The 17,551-nt window shown below is 38.2% G+C and overlaps 3 protein-coding genes across 12 annotated transcripts in view; 2 read left to right on the top strand and 1 right to left on the bottom strand.

Annotated features, from left to right (window-relative positions):
* Window positions 1-2,614, top strand: part of M (zona pellucida domain-containing protein miniature) — a 308,803-nt gene extending 306,189 nt beyond the window's left edge. For all 9 annotated transcript variants that reach the window (XM_071797780.1, XM_071797778.1, XM_071797782.1 and 6 more), the window contains one exon: window positions 5-2,614. In XM_071797780.1, coding sequence (XP_071653881.1) covers window positions 5-595 — 591 coding nt within the window. In that variant the 3' untranslated portion in view covers window positions 596-2,614. The remainder of the gene's footprint in view (window positions 1-4) is intronic.
* Window positions 2,615-2,627: 13 nt separating this feature from the next.
* Dy (transmembrane protein dusky) overlaps window positions 2,628-17,551 on the bottom strand; it is a 57,894-nt gene continuing 42,970 nt past the window's right edge. The window contains exons 1-4 of one of the 2 annotated variants that reach the window (XM_071797788.1): window positions 12,581-13,063; window positions 8,533-8,664; window positions 8,263-8,345; window positions 2,628-5,967 (exon numbers count right to left, since the gene is read on the bottom strand). In XM_071797788.1, coding sequence (XP_071653889.1) covers window positions 4,258-5,967; window positions 8,263-8,307 — 1,755 coding nt within the window. In that variant the 5' untranslated portion in view covers window positions 8,308-8,345; window positions 8,533-8,664; window positions 12,581-13,063 and the 3' untranslated portion in view covers window positions 2,628-4,257. Of the gene's footprint in view, window positions 5,968-8,262; window positions 8,346-8,532; window positions 8,665-12,580; window positions 13,064-17,551 lie in introns of those variants that run through there. The other variant, XM_071797789.1, reaches the window with a different exon arrangement.
* Window positions 15,320-16,427, top strand: Obp9 (odorant binding protein 9; the record flags this gene model as incomplete). The annotated part of the gene is made up of 2 exons (XM_071771945.1): window positions 15,320-15,410; window positions 15,484-16,427. Coding segments are annotated over 2 exons (309 nt in total), but the record flags the coding sequence as incomplete, so codon positions are not given.

Raw genomic sequence — 17,551 nt, 5'->3', positions numbered from 1 at the left:
TCAGGAGCCATCGCGAGTGAACAGGTATGAAAGCGAGCAGGATCAATTCCCACATGGACCACGGAATCTGGAGGAAGACAATGGCGCGGTGCCGGTGACGCCGCTCTCCGCCAGCGTTACCCGGCGAAAACGCTCGGTGACGGTAACGGACAGGAAGGCGCGCAGCGCTGACGTCGGCGTTAGCGGTATTTACGAGGTCATCTCCGAGGCGGATCTGGCCTTTAGTCCGGACACGCATGCCGAGGCGGTGACAGTTTTTCAGGGTAGGATACGCGAAGAGGTCGTTTACGGGATCTGTCTACCAATGCCAGGTTTCAGCGCGCTCTTCATCGTCGTCGCCCTCTCGGCGGTCGTTTCCGCCCTCGTTGCGGGCGCGATGCTGCATCGGCTGCAGGCGCAGCGGGACGTCACCGCCGGCAGCAGAGAAAACAATCAAACCGAAGTACACGCCAACAACAACGGCTGGTTGCCTTACGGTCTGCTCCGCGTGCGCTGCACGGCGCGACCCACTCATCATCCCGACGAGCTGCAACAGAAGCAGGCGACGAACATAGTTTCACAGATTACCGCGGATACATCGGTCGAACGAGACTGATGACGATGACGAGGCCTTAAACTCGCGTCACCTTAAGACACCTTAAGACACCGTGGGCCAGGTGCGTCTAAGGAGAGACAATGTGCAATAATACGCTGTACAAAGTATCGTAAGTGCGGAGCTGAGCTGCGCGCGATTATATCGCGGTTAGATCGAGAGGACAGGCATTTCACATAGAGAGACACGCAGAGAGATGAGCTAATACTAAAGGGAACAGAACGCTATTATTCGACACTATTGTTCGAGTGTCCTCCTGCGAATCGCGCGACGACATTGAATTCTCGCGAATCGCAGTTGTCGAGGACTCGTATATCTTTACTAGGTATTTGCGTTATTCTGATGATTTTATAGCGAAGCTATTCCATAACTCGTAACATAAATATTGTCTCAATAACGCGATGTTTTTTTTTCAGCCGTTATGTCACGAGTCGTAGTTTTCAATTATGATCAATTAAGTACTAATAAATACCGCATTGTTATGAATATTTCTTCTGAATATTACACAATGACAATATTATGCTTTTTTTTACACACACAAGTTCTTCTTTTTACATTTTGAATAAATCTATTAAAAATAAGTAATGTTTAATAAAGAAATCTTTTAAAATAATTTTAAATGATTCATAAATCATTAAAGAACAAATAATGAAAAATATGTATTGCTCTATGTCTATGAAGATACAATACAGGAGTTATAATTCATACATTAAAAAGTTATAAAACAGATATGTTATAATAGAGCATTTATTGAAAATATTTAAAAGCTAGAATAAATCCGCAACAGTATGAAAAATTATGAGAATAATTTGTCGTTGATATGCAGATCGCGTTTTTGTGAAAATTTTAACGCCTTGATTAATAATAAAAGTCGTGGGTATATCGTAAAGAAAGTAATTTAAGAAAATAATATCGGAAATATTCATAATTGTATTAGTAGTATATTTATAAGATTAATGTATTTTGTCATACGAATGGTAAAAATGATACACAGCTATGATTGCTCTGGTGCATCGAATTATCTTCTGTCTAGAGGTTTCGATGCATTCGAGATTCTATCAACAAATACATCAAGGGTTACGAAACATCATCTATGATCTAAGTTTTATTTAGATTATTAATAGATATTGTTATACTGTTTTATGAGTCTTTAGGATACTGAATCGTGTTCAGTTCCACGACATTCTCGTCATGTAGAGATCGTTAATGATTTGCTCTAAGGAGGCTAAAAGTAATATTTATCTCGGATGTGTATGAAATATGTTAACAGTTTTTTTAAGAAAAGCTGACACGAGGAAAATAAATATTCAACTCCCGTTATGTCCATTCCTTCATCTTCTAAAGTTTTCACAACCTATGGGTGTGTGCGCAAGACTAGGAGAAGGGTTTACAATTTTTCCCTTTATATCTCATGTATAGATAGATTGTTTCAAATCACGTATTAACAAGTCAGTATATTAAGCTACTGCCAGAAATATAATTTTTTGTTATAATTGAATCCCTTATACCTGATATACGTAAATAAACACCCTGGAAATGTCCATACCGAAATGTCTCACGTAAAGACCTCTTCCAAAGATATTTCCAACGATATGGACATATTTTGAACCGTATTTATGATATCCGAATCCTGTTTCACGTAGGAAACTCGGGAAACTGTCTAAACGGATTTTACTAATGGACGAGCAATAAAGTTTCATTTCCTTTCTCGTCCAAAGGACTTGCGCGAGTTGCCAAGTATATAATATTTAAAACTAGATCTTAAGTTATTCGTACATATATACACGTGTACAAAAATTTGTCATACGCTTAGATTGAGTAACTTTAATTTAAGCGTAGCATGTGTACGCGATCAGCACTGAGAACTAGATAAAACGTGGCATTGCCTGACAGCGAATGAAAAACGTTCGAGCAAAAGTAAGGCGATATAGTACGACTATTTAGTTAAAAGATTATGTTTTTTTATGTAATATATATAAATAAATAATAATGGCAATAAATATGTATATTTACAGAATTGAATATACCTGGAATATACGATTAATTCCTAATTATAATTTATTCTGTATATAAAAATACATCAACTGCTTTCATTGGTTAATTAAATAACTAAATAGAGAGAGATTTGTATGAGATTAATTAAATAAATGGCCATGGAAATGCGCAACTTTTAGAACACCTTGCGTATTACTATATTGCATATCTTATACACTAAATACATAAATCACGCTGCAAATATAAACTAATGACTGCACACACGATATATAACTTATTACTTTCATATATAACTTTCACATATAAATTATTGAATTGTTTAATTTTCTTTTCGCATTTTTAATACGTTTTTTGAGCAATACTGTATTGATCGTAGTAACAATAATATGACAAATGCGATAAAGACTTAATGACTTTATCATTCATCACCTTTTTGAGCGCTGCTTAACATTCATATAACTGCACGTGAAACAAAGCAAACCTCATCTCATAACCAAACTGCGTAATTTATTATTTTCTGTTTTACATAATATCAGTATAATATTTTGGCACTTCAGATTTTCGCAACTTAAGAAAAACCTATTAAAGTAAACTTTAAATAATTAAATACTTATATATGTAATTGAAAATTTGTCAGTTTGGTATAATACATTTGTCTGCCAATATCTTTATTATTTATTATTTTAATTATTTAATATTTAATTCGTCAATTGCAATAGAGAATAATACTTTCACATTTTATAATTTTATTTTATTTGTTTACCTCACATATAAAATTTTATATAAGATTCTATCTATTTTTAAAAAATTTAGATGGGTAACAAGTATAAATATGAATAATAATATTAACAATAACATTATTAACATTGCTTAAATGCTATATTGTAGATAACATAGACTATTTTCGCAAAATTTCAGCTTTATTATTACCTAGTCGCATTTTGAGCAACCATACGTTGTTATACGAGAATCCCAAATCCCGAAAGAAAAAGAAAACAGGGAGAAACTAAATACAAACATGTAGATAAGTAATAAACGCAGAAACAGGTTTGATTATCTTTGACTAAATTTTCGGCGTATCGCCTATGTTTATGCCTATAAAGGCCTGAGCATAAGTTTCATTATGACGAAGCACAACTCTATGAAGACCGTAATATGTAGTGAACGAAGGTGACACGAGTATTGCAACATTATCGTAAGATAATACCGCTGGCGTTAGGAAAACGTAGTTTTACATAAAGTCGTGCTTGCGACACTCGATAGCCTCTACGAAACCTGAAGATTCGCAATTTCGAAGACCAGTTTACATAAAGTTCCCTTCCTGGTCTCCTTGTAAAAGGTATTCCACTACGTGTGCTCGATCCGCTCGAAATTCTGCATACACATAAATATACGTACAAAAAATACTGTCAGTTAATGGCCAAAGGTATTTGAAATAGTACAGATGACTTTTACCCGTTTACCACTAATATTTTGTCTTGGCAAAGTATTGACACCCAAAACTACGTTCTTTTTCTCTACACGATCGCAGAGAATTCATCCTGTGGAAATATTGACCTCCAACGACGTTTCAACGATATCGTAGAAAATCTCGTAAACCGGTTTCGAAGAAGAGGTCCTTCTTCCAACATCAAGATATATCAGCTCATCAAAACTCGTGACAGATATCTCTATGAGTAGAAGCACGTTCTCGAAGGTTTCTTCGTCGCGCCATTCTGTTCGACGTTAGAAAACGCCATGGACTTTTTGGCCCTTGCCGAAAAGGGCCTGAGACGTATAAAGAGGTAAGCGGACAACACACACGAGGAAAGTAGAACGGCAAGTAGGACAATGAGAGTAATCGCGAATCCAGGAGTGGTCATGCAGATCATGGTCGAGCTACCCGTGTTCTCGTGACGTTGTGGAAATACCATCGTTGGTCCATTCATCTCGCCGTTGTTGTTGTTGTTGTTGCTCTCGTCGATGGAGAAGGTCAGGTCACCGGTCGAGACAACACGGATAATTCGATTCACACCTACGGCCTTTTGTGGATTGTGCACGATCTCTCGGGATTTCCTTCTTCTTTCGTCTCGGGGTCGTCCAGCCGCTGCCTGTAAATAGGCCTCCAACGGCAGCGGGATCGGAGGCGGAAGACCGTATCCGACGTCAGGGTGCCCATTCGTCGGCGAGTGATGATGGTGATTCTCCAGGAGACTCTGATTCTCCAAAAGCGGCGACGATTCCGAGCACTGTTCCGGACATTGGTATCGGCATATCTGTATGGTACACTGGAAGTGAACCTCCATAGAGTCTGGAAACTTGAACGCCTGGAAATGGGCGTAGGACAGCACTGACGCCGAAGCGCCGAAATTCTTGATTTTTGTGAATCTAGACATCAATTTCGGCCGGGTGATACAGCCTCGCTGATCTACCAATTGTATCGGCGCGCGTTTGCCGTCGTGGGCCATGCAGTTTCTCACAAGCATGTCGAACTTGGAATCGTCGTCCTTGATCGCGAGTACCATCGTCATAGTCTGGCCGATCTTGACCAATCCCGAAACCTCGGAAGCCCACGGTCCCTTGCCAACTTGGATCTGCATCCAGCAGCCGACGTTATCACCGGCGAAGTCCGCGCGAACTACGTCCAGCATGTCCACGGGAAATGGGCGGAAAGTGACCGACTTCTCGTACAGATCGTGCCAAGTGCAGCGCAGTTTACGCGCCTGATCCCAGACCTCTTGCACTTGAGGATCGTACTGCACTACTATGATATTTTCAAAGAACGTCCCGGAGCCAGACTCGGCGCCGTAGCCGTACAATCCATTCTCCGTATTGCCGGCCGTCCCGCACGCGTGTATGCTGATTTCGAAGTTGACGGACGTGCGGCCAAGTCCCGCAGGTAGATGTACGCAATTAATGTTGCTGTAGTGGCCCTTACTGAAGACTATACCGTAGAACGGCTTATCGAAGCCCAAGTAAACCTTCATCAGACTTTTCTCGCATTTCACGTCCAGCGACACAATCTTTGGCATATCGGGCGTCGGCGCTGGCCAAGGTTCGACGCCGACCGCGGTGCTAACGCCACCGCCAGTGGTATAGATCTTATCCATAGCTTCCGCGTGCGCTTTAGAAGGCGGCAATGGTGGTGGTGGTCCATGGTAGGCGACGTTATGCGGACGCGGCAAACTTAGCGCACCTCGACCCGGTGGTAGCAGAGGATGACCTCGAAGACCGCCCGATTTATAGTGATTCCCTCCCGCATCCTTATCCGCTATGGAATCCAATGCCAATTGATCGGAATTAATTAATTCGTTATCCTGATGATTCAGTGCCGAATTCTCGTTTCGATTATCTTCTCCCGGAATTGCCTCCACAACCTCGACTTCTTCGGCTCGAGCCAGCTGTAAAGACAGCACCAATAATCGCGTGTTGATGTGATAAATAGATGCAATCCTCGTATGTATGTGTGTAATGTACATCACACATCTCCGGTTTTAAACAAAATATTATAAGAAGTGAGTTTTAAAAAATAATGGGTGATTGGTTCAAATCTGCGCCACGGGTGATGTTATCATGGAATTTACAGAAATTTGTTAAATTCTTGCGAAACTAGTCATGTATTTATGATACTTCTTTCGACAGAGAATCTTGGTTTCTCTGTCTTTCTCTTCGAATCATTAATTATAATAATTATTTATGTCACTCTTGATCCAACGTATCCAATGAGGCTATATCACCATACCGAGATCTCATTCAAAAATTTTATTTTTGACACTGATTGTGAGCGCTCCGATGTATACATACATACGTACGAACGTCGTTTCGGATAATAATTTTTATACATTTATCGAAAAAAAGAAAAAAAACGGTCATACAACGGTATCCGTTTCTCACGCGCTCACGCGGGAAACCTAAGTATGTCAAGCTCGACAGAATCGCGGTGCACCGAGAAATGCGGTACGGGCTCGATCGTTCGATTATCCGATCGGACAAATGGAGCGATCGTCGAAAGAGTTATTTCCGGTGACGCGACAGCCGAGGGCAACGCGGCATGGACTGTTCGGATGACGGCGAGTCGCCGGCGGCGACGAACCTGTTCGGAGTATTCAACGAATGTGGAGTTCGAGGATTCGAAGAGAGACGGTGGGGACGTGGAGATAAGGGGGTTGCGAGGTAGGAAGCCCGCGGAATAGGAGCATCGAGTCGGTGTGTATAGAACCGTACGCGTTATAGTGGTCGATTGCGTCACGCGTGACCTTAGGGCATAACGGACCACCCGTGTCTTTAGCCGCGGGTCAATCGGCCAGTTCAGCGCACATGTTCGGCGGCTCTCCTTCTCATTCTCACCCCTACCGCCCGGCCCGTCTGTTTACTCGTCCTGTCATGGATTTTCAATGTGCGCGCGTCCCATAATTCGACCAAGGCCTACTGAGTCACTTGCGCGGGTTTCGCGCCATCGGCATCGCACCGATCTCGACTCTGGCGATTTTCGAACAAGATGCGACAACTGGCGGTACCGTGTTACCATGTTACCATGTTATATCAAATATATTTTGTCCAACACCACTCGACGTCTTTGATCGTAACGGTTTGACGTCGGTAGTCGTTTACTATCAAAATCAGAAGAATAAAAATGACAAATGTATAAAACGCACGTAAGCAAACATTGAAATTTGTCACATTTCTTATCGCAAGAATATAAAGCATGTATAAGAGGTGGAAAGAGAAAAAAACACGCGGTTTTTTTGTTAAACTACGTACAGAAAGAATTAAGCAGATTTTAATATATATGGTGTTAATCCGTTATATTCGCATAATTCATAGAGATATCGGCGACGGACAAACGGAGCGATATCGACGATACGGTAACGACGATTTATTCGTCCCGCTCTATTACGAAAGTAAAGATAATCTTCGATCGAGAATTTAAGCGAAAATCGTTGAGCGAAAAATAAAGAGGATGCGGACACACGCATCGAAAATCGTGTCGGGCCATAGGAATGCAGGATGAAAAGGGTACACACCGAAGAAACTGTGTAGCGCGCGCGCTCACACGAAGAAACCGGTCGTTCCGCGCCCGGGATTTTTGCGCACCACCTTGTAAGAGAGCGGCCCGACGCGCGATGAAACGTTACTCGGGTCCTCGGTAGACAGTGGACAGTGAACGAGCCGGATCGAGCCGCTCCGCTCCGCGCACCATTTTGAGACATCGGGCCAGGCGAGTCGCCCTTAGCTCTGGGTCAGACTGGTCAGAGCACTGGGTAACGGCATTGCCCGGCCACGTGCGTACCCACCACGAGATATCTGGGTTATAATGTAGTAATTATACCTACGCAGACGTACCGACCTACCCCTCGTACCGCGCCACGTCCGCGTACTCCGCGTCGCGCGTGTCCTCCGCGTTTCCCCGGTGCTGGTACTGCTGGTGTTCTCGCGCACCAGATGAGAATACCAATAATACCTGTATACACCTCATCCACCGTCTTTCTTTCGTCTCTGGAAACATTCGATCGACATATTTCGCTTCGAACGCCGTTACGACGATCTTCGACGAACAACATCGGAACGTGTATCGGCACGTTCGCGTTAACTCTTTCCGTATGACATACTCTTGTTGCAACGGTCACAGATCGAGAGAATCGAGATTCATTCATTCCAGAACACTTTTGAAGAACATAAAAGACGTATTCACTCACCCCCTTGAATAGGAGACAGGCTAGGATACAAATGCGTAACTGCATACCGCGTTAGTGTCCACGGTGGAACACTAGTGGTATCACTGAAAAAAATACCGATCACGTGTTAAATTTAAATTCAACCGTATATAAACATTAAATATATATAACTATGGCATAATTTGGCATTGCGAAAAACTCTTTGATAAAAAAAATACTTAATTTCTGAAATAATTTGCATAAAAATAGTTAAATTTAATGGAATGATTGTGTCAACGCATAATAACCTACCTGTAACGATATAATCGTACGATCGAGTAGTCGTGGAAGTTGAGAGACTGTCTCTCACAATTATATCGTAATATTACGGCCGGTCCTTTCTGTCGGCGTAACTACCGACTGCTCGCGACACGCCTGTGTGATCTGTAATTAGAGTTTTACAAAGTTTATAATTATAAGAATCTTTAGAGAAGCATCGATCGGGTGTAGTAAGCATCGTTCGTCATCGAAACTTTACAACGATCACATTAGGAGTGTTTACTATTAATCGCGCTTATTTCCGCTACCTTACGGTAAAGGACGCATCTACGTCTAGCTGTAATCTACGGGACAGCCTGTTGTCGAACTCGGGTTTCGCTCATTTCGCTCGTGTTTGATCGCCAATTATCAAGCAATATATGTTCGCCTCGCGCAACCACTAAGCCATCTGTCCCAAATTCCTCTCGAATGTCCGGGTTTTCGCTCCGTTACTTCGTTGTAAACGTGAAACCGCGGTCGCATCTATCGGAGTCGAATTCACTAAATTTGCATGGCACAAAAACGCACATACAGAAGCCAACATATATATGTATAAGTTTCACGTGTAATCGTCAACATGTATAAATCTCACGTGAGATAACAAATCAAAATGATTTTGTCACATATATCTTTTATAATAGAGAAGAAAAAAGATGGGGATAGTAAGTATGCCTGCACTGACTCGTTATTCGTTACATGACCGCTTTTCTGCATATACACGGAACGAGAGTCAAATTCTGACTGCAACCTATTTTCAGAGAACAAAGTACTTAATTATAAAACAGGCAGCGTACGTATATAAACGGAAAAAAAGAAAATAATTAAAACCTCATAACTAGTTTTATTCAAGTGTAATGAAATACTTGCCGAGGCTTTTGTCAGACGTAAATTGAGACGTAAACGGGGAAAACAGCCATGTAAATGGCGGGTAGGTAAAATGTCGCGAGTAGGTACTAATTTGTTTAATGATCGTCTCGATTTGAATGTCTCGCGCTTTAATGCTCTCTTACAAAGAACACGGAAGAAATATCTCCTCATTCAAGCATTCTTTTTCACAGCATACATAATACACGCAATGTACATATGTAATCTATGTACATACGATAACATGTGTATTAAAGTTCTTTAATCTTACCATTTAAATCAAACCATTTAAATTTAACAAACAGCGCTCACACAGAATAAGAAAGCCGTTTTCTTCCGACGATTATTTAGCGAAATGTTCTCTCTAATTTTTAACATTAAGTGGGTCTCGATCATTTTGATCTTTAAACTATAAAAATCTATAAAGTTTAGTAACGTTCCGGTTTTAACGTTATAATGAAGAATGGCACGACCGCTTTCGCGCGCGCATGAAAGAGAAAAGCCAGAGACGATATGCAAGACGACTGTGCGGTAATGTGCAGTCAGTGTCCAAGTGGTATGCTTGACGTTTTATGAATGTAGGCAAGTAGGCTCCCGCCGATCAACGCTCGACCGCACGCGCGCGCACGTGGAGTCCAAGTCAAAAGAACCAACCGGTTAGCCGGGCGCGGCCGCCGGCTATTCGTCCAGTTTGCGCGAATTCAGTACTTTGTATGTACGATCGTAACATCTAAAATCGGAAAATTGGATAATCGATTTCTTGAAAATTTTCTCTTGTAAACTCTAAAGCCGTTTTTCTGGTGAATTATTGAGATTATTGAGAAACTGTTGAGAAAGAACAAAGATGTTGATATTCGAAAACAATCTGCAATCATACAATAGTTTTGATCTTTAAAAAAAATAAAAATATATATATTTAATATTGTAATTAACCAAAAATCAACAGTGTCGCAAATGTACGTGCCTCGACACGTGACTTTCGGAAGCAGTTTGGAGAGACAATCACGAGACAGCAAAAACCGCAAAGTCATTCGATCATATCATATATTATCTGTTATTCTGCTTTGCAATTCGTGTCACGATAAACCGCGACACCTGTTCTTCCTCTTACGAGTAGCTTGTACTCGAATAAAAATCACTGCCAGCTGTTTACACGTCTCCCATTTCACGTTAACCATGAATCGGGCATGCCGAAGATGTGGCATAGTGCCAAATACATATAACGGTTCCGTCGATGTTGTAATTCCGAAGTCGGGCACTCGCATAATCAGCAACCTAATAGCGACCTATATCGAACGAACATGGAGACTCTTTTCTGTTTCCTTGTCCCCCTTTCTCATTATCTTCTCTTCCATATAACGGACATCCAGAAAGACGTCCGTGTTGTAAATACATAGTATCCGCTAACATTCGAAAAGACAGACTAAACATACTGATGCATCGATGAATGTATGTTACTTGTTTCAGACTTTTTCATAGATTTCATATACGACCGCGACGTTCATCTAATATTTGTTTTTGTTTCCATTTTCTTTTTGAGGTCTCATCTCGCTAATTATTTCGCTCTAAAGATTCTACATAAAATCTCGACAGCATTCTGCATACAATCTCTCAGAATTAATATTTAATATATTCGCGATATGAGCTAATCATACGTCGAAAAATCGTCGTAATAATGATCTCCTTAATAAATTGAATAAATTGAACGCGGACCGTCGCGCTCAGATATATCTATATCCGCTCGTGACAGCGCATCTATTAGCTATTACGCTATTGTATCAAAATAATAGTGATATGTCGTAAATATATGTGAAATCTATGATACTAATCTTATTTTGCAACACGGTTAGATTTGCAATATGGTGATCAAATGTAACAAAGTAGTCCAACTCTATCGCTTCTCTCTACATTTGCGTTCTAGCAAAAGAGGACACGTATATCTATAATAAAAGGTTATGATAAAAGAAATCATGCGTTAATTTTTAATAAATAGATAAATATTAAATAAAAATTATACTCGATACAAATCTCAACGTAGAAACGTAATCCGATTTATGATTTATGAACTTGATTTTATATAAAAATTTTTAGACAAGAATACTGCAAAGTGACACACTTTTGAATCTTGGATAACAATATGTACCTTAAAGCCATTGGTTCTGCTACTATCAATACAGATCTACCTTTCTTATTCGGGAAACGCGCGCACGCGTAATTGTATATCGTAAAAAATTCACAGTCCACTTTTTTTAATATGCACCACTTCGTTTGGTTACGCGCGCCGTTTGCGCAATGGTATACACGAAATTACACGCTTTTTAATTACCGTGCAATTTTAATTGACAAGATAGCAACCAATTATGCAGCAATGTTTCTCTACCTGTGTTCTATACACGCGTGTCACATTAATATTATTAATTATTACTAATTTATATTTATATTTACACGATTATAATAATAAATGTGAAAAATCCGTTGGACCTGTTCAATATTGTTCCGCCGTAGCGCATAATCGCTAGAGTGGAAACGGTCACCACGTGGCTAACTACATACATATATCGTGCCGCATCTCCTACAGCGCGACGTATAATTTCTCTCAATGAGCCTGCGCTCCGACCGTTATTAACGCATTAACGAGGCGCGAAACGATGACGTGCGACTTGCCTCTAATAACTTAATCAGTGACGTAGCGCTAATTGGATTACGTCCTGTGCAACGTAGCTGGTCGTTAACCGCCGTACATACGTCCGCCAGACTCAAGAAACGCGTTTAACAGCCACGAATTATCTACATATAACGACGTTTTCACCGCGGTGCACACACAAGGCGCAAAGTCGTAGAGAGCCGTAGAATATTTGGGAATTAAAATAGTCAGGGTCGTCTGTCAGCAGCTAACAAAATACAAAATGCATGTTCGAAACAACGCGTTCTCATACAGATGATATTTTCGAGCACATGATATTTTCGGTCTTCTCACCGCAAAAAAATTCTTTGTATCAGTATTAGCATCCAAGTATCAGTATCTATTTACGACAAATAGCTTTCTTTTTCCTTTTTTTTAAATAAACGGCTCAAAGCAAATTAAATCAAACAGTCGAGCTTACAATAAGAATGATATAGATGCAGCGACTGAACATTCGGTCTAACTTGATATTGGTGACACGCGATGATATCTTACTTCTCTGAGCCGATACCCAAGCAAATCCGGATGCAAGTGTGGTCCCCAACGTGCACGATTCTCCTTCGGATGTCAAACGGTCAGAAGAAAGAAAGACGAACTGAACGAATCGCTGGGATCGCTAACATCGATCCAAGTATCGAATCGCTGTATAGCGCGTTAGGTCCCGCGTCCCGCTGCACAACCGCAACGCCCAATTCCGCACGCTCGCGCTCCAACGAGCGCGAATACTGAAGGTGAGATTGACAAACTCACTCGTATCGCTGGTAAAGTGTGACGTGCGGTATTCTCTCGAACGGGCTCTATAAGAGCCTTCGGAAGCTCCGTGCGAACGACTGATCACCTTGTGATGACTCCGCGATACTCCGCGATGCCCGCGCGACAGCTAGAGAAAGAGACGCGCGCGCCGGGACAACGTGCGGTCGCCGGTCTCAGAGGTGCACGCGAGAACTCGAAGAGTCGGAATAGGGTACACCTGTCCGATATACGGAGTATACTACAAACGCGCGTAGCGGCCCGCCCCCTGACCCAGACAGCCGGTACAGTTATATAGGTCCCTTGCGCGGAGCGGAGCGGAGCGGAGAATATCTCTCCTCGCTTCATTCTCGCTTCATTCTCGCTTCACGGCTTCATTCGCCGTCGTGAGTCTGCGAGTCTGCGAGTCTGCGACTCGATGAATGTTCGATGCCGATGCTCCTCTGTATATGTCTGTGAGAAGAAGCAAGAAAAAATGCGTGTCCCCGCGGACCCCGCGTGTACTCAGGGCACATATGTGACATGGGGCACATTGGGTAATTGATATTGCAATGGACTTTAATGAAGGCGTCGATAATTGGAATTTTGATGGGAAACCTAGATAATCTCTAACGATAACAACATCTCTCATTAGTTTTCTAGTATCGTTCGTTATCTAGCGTGCATATCTACATACATATACATTAAAAAAGCGTCGATGAAAAATAAAAGATTTACTTATTGTTAGTACGAAGTATCGCTATTATACTCTATTGTAATCTCTTTTTTTTGCGTTTACACGTCGTGTTGAACGCAACGTTATAAATTGTGTATGAATGAATAACGTAAAACGTAACACCAACGTTACGTGACCAAAGTTAAATTATGATATTAAATAATATAATGCTCGCCAATATGTGTGACACACACACACACACAAATATTCAAAATCTATCTATACTACCAACTCTATAAGTTACACATGTTCCACTATTTATCACGGCAACTTTCTCATTCTGAGAAGAAATCGACTATTTGTTAATTGTTTAATAACATTTTACTTTTTACTTAACATTTTGCTAATCAAACATGTCAGATAAATTATACTCATTAATTAATGGTATATGGAACAGTTGTACATAATTTTAAGTAAAGTGTCCTCAATCTGCAGTATTAGCGACATATTTTACATGAATAATTAAGAAAATGTACTTTCGTCAAAAAATATCATATAATTGATGCAAGTAAATAATTATCTTTAAAATAATATAGGTAAAACTATTAAATATTTAAATCAATTTTCACTCATTACAGTTATGTAAAAAAAAGGTCTAATTTAATATCATTTAATCGAAAAATCGAATAAGTCAAACGTGAACATTTTCAAATTTTTTATTATTGACGAATTCTCTTGTCAAATTGGAAATCAAATTTGATTATAAAGATGCACAGTCTAATTGTAAAATAATTTAGCTCTAAAAATAAGTTACTTTTATTGTCAATTAAAAATAGAATTAATAAAATATTAGGCAGGTTTTGTCTTATTGTCTCCAAACTGGATACACCATATAGTGGCCTCTGGCATTGCATTTCGAATGCATTTAAATACTAAAGATAATAACATTTAACGATTGGTGATAATTTATCAATCGATGGTTATATAAAAAGTACATTTGCCGACATGGCTTATAATAATGATTTTTGTTGTTAAACATTTGTGACACCGAATAAATACTAGATAGCTGAAATCGTGGCTGAAATATATCGTATGTATATATATTTTGTTAAAGAAATGCGCGCAACTGTAGGTAAATTATCATGTCTATTAAACGATATAGTAAAGATAGCGTTGATATAATTGTTCGTAACAAAAATAAACGGAATCAGTTCAGACTTAAAATTACGACATATTATAATAATAAATAATAAAGTAACAATATAAAAATAGTATATAATAAATAATATAATATAATATTAAAATGGTATTATTAACCATAATAATAAATAAATCATATTTTTTGTATGTATGCTAAAAAATATCTTGTTTAAATGACGGCTAAAAACATTAAAGTCTCTCAAAACGTTTTATAGTTTGTCCTACAAAATCATTGATATGTGAATTTATGTGTTAGACTACTTACAACACAGCTGATTGATATAGCATTTATGTATTCGTTCAATTTCATATTTGACATTTATAGTCTACATATGACATATATAGACATTTATATGCGAATTATGGATAGTTGACAAAGATTGAATATCAACAAAATATTCACGTCGATTACGGTCTACATCTACGATTATGTTCTCATTAACTACAGTACCGTTTGACTGGTTTCTTTCAGAAAGCTGTACGAGGAGCACCGTGAAATATGAAAATTACAAATATACTACTCGTTACTTTATCTCTTCTGCTAGTAAGTAACATTTTTAAATATTTTATTTTTCTACATTACTTTTAAAATTTTTCTCTAATATTGCAAAAATTAACGTTTTGTATATTTACTGTGTAAATTTGTTTTATTTTGTGTGTATGTTGGAGCACAAGCGGACATTAAACGAGATTGTCGTCAGCAAACGAATGTTTCTTGGGGTATGAATATTTTATATTACTCGCACATTGAGAAAAATGTATTTATTTTTCTTAATTGGCTTCTTTGATCCAGTATCCTTAAAGCAACTAAAGGCTGGTAATATTGAACAAACTGATATAAAATTAAAATGTTATTTGAGATGCTTTATGATAAAAATTGGTATTCTTAATGAGAATAACAATGTAGATGTTGAAAAAGCTCTGCGTCATCTCCCGCGCAATATGCAAGAGTCATCGAAAAGAATTCTTAATCGATGTAAATCGATTCGTAAGTCTCCTCATTATATTTAGTTACTTTCTCGTATAACAAGGTCAATCTATAATTATTGCAACATTTAAAATGTACATTTTATATTTTCTTTTCTTTTTATATAAAATGTAGCAGTTCAATATACCTATATACGTATATAGATTCGTAAACATATACCTACTAGCATATATTACGTAGGACATAATATGAGTATATCAAAAATTTGAAAAACAAAAATTGATTATATAGTCGATAATAAATTAATAGAAAAATTAATTTTTAGAAGCAGAGAATGCTTGCGATAAAGCTTTTCAAATAGCTATATGCTACGTTAAAGCGCAACCTGAAGTACGTAAATTTTTTATATTTTATTTATAACATAAAGTTATTATCGTCATAATGTACTCTCTTTTATAACTCATGCAACAATTCTGTTTGCAGATCTTGAAAAGCGTATCGTTTATTATTTAGAAATAAATTGTTTTGAGTTTAGATATATGTAAAGCGTTGCATCATGAAAAATATAAATAGGAATAGCAGCTTGGACTTGCAGTAGCTGTATATATTATACGCAGAAACGCTATTTTACTGAAATTATGTCATTTGAAGAATATATTAAAGATAATTTTTCTAGTTTGCAATCTTCTAAAAGAAAATGTATAAAAATTTTTAAACATACATATTATTTCTTAAATATAGTATATTATACACACACACATATTATATATATATATATAAAATAAAATTAATTCTATAAATATGACACATTTTATATATTTACAAAAATTCCTTAAAAAAATGCCGGTAGAGAAAAAGATGAACAAAACCATGGTAACGCGTAATATTTGTTTGTAATTCACGTCACATATAAATTTTCAACACAATATACATTTTATCAAAATTTTAGAATTTTTCAGAATACAAAATTTAAGACACTAAAAACTCATCATGTGTGATCATTGTGCGTAAGTAATATTTGTGTTATGTTACATGAAGCAATTTTTATCTCTCATACTATATTATAAACTTCTCTTGCATACTTTTTGATGTAGTATTATGTATATATATACTTGAACGTATAAAACAATGCCATGTGCAAATGGTTATATACATACATACATATATGAAAAATATCCATGTTACCTTTTATAGAAAAATTACCAGTCAAAAAGGATATGCTGGGCAAGTGACCTGTCGATGCAAGTAAGTTTTCATATATATTTATAAATATATAAATTTATAAATACGTTTATGTGTATATATAAATAATGTATGTGTTATGTATTATACATTATGTTTGAACAGTGGCGAGAAAAAGAACAGTGTGGCCAGTAAGGAAAAGGACTTCGCTGGATGTTGTAGCAAAAAGTAAAAATTGCGTGATAACCAGTTTAAAATTCGGAAAATTATTTAAACCTATATGGCCGCCTGGCTGCATAATGATGGCACAAGCATTGCAATAATATTCTTACAGTTAGAGATTTTGATAATTCAATGATTGTAACTCGACTAAATATGTAGAGAAAAAAAGGTACACGGAGGATGTTGTGGTGCCAAATGTTGCTCGGGTACGAAGGAAGAGCATGGCGGATGTTGTAGCGATGCCACTACAGATCAAAAGAGCTGCTGCCCAGCAGGAAAGTAATCTACCAACGCAATGGTCCTACTTGATGACAAGGTTAAAAAGGCGGTCATATGGGCTATTTTAGATGAATTCACAAATTCACCTTTTTCATCACATTTACACACTTGAACAAAATAAATTCCTACTAGATGTTTATTCAGAGTTTCTCACAGTTTTGTCTTGTATTTAATATCATGATTACTGTTGTTGTTATTACGTTTATTATTAATTAATATTTTAAACGTTATTACTGTATTTTTTATTAGA

The sequence above is a fragment of the Temnothorax longispinosus genome, chromosome 2 (assembly GCF_030848805.1).
Source record: "Temnothorax longispinosus isolate EJ_2023e chromosome 2, Tlon_JGU_v1, whole genome shotgun sequence".
Lineage (NCBI taxonomy): Eukaryota > Metazoa > Arthropoda > Insecta > Hymenoptera > Formicidae > Temnothorax > Temnothorax longispinosus.
This window is presented reverse-complemented; position numbering and strand designations above follow the sequence as displayed.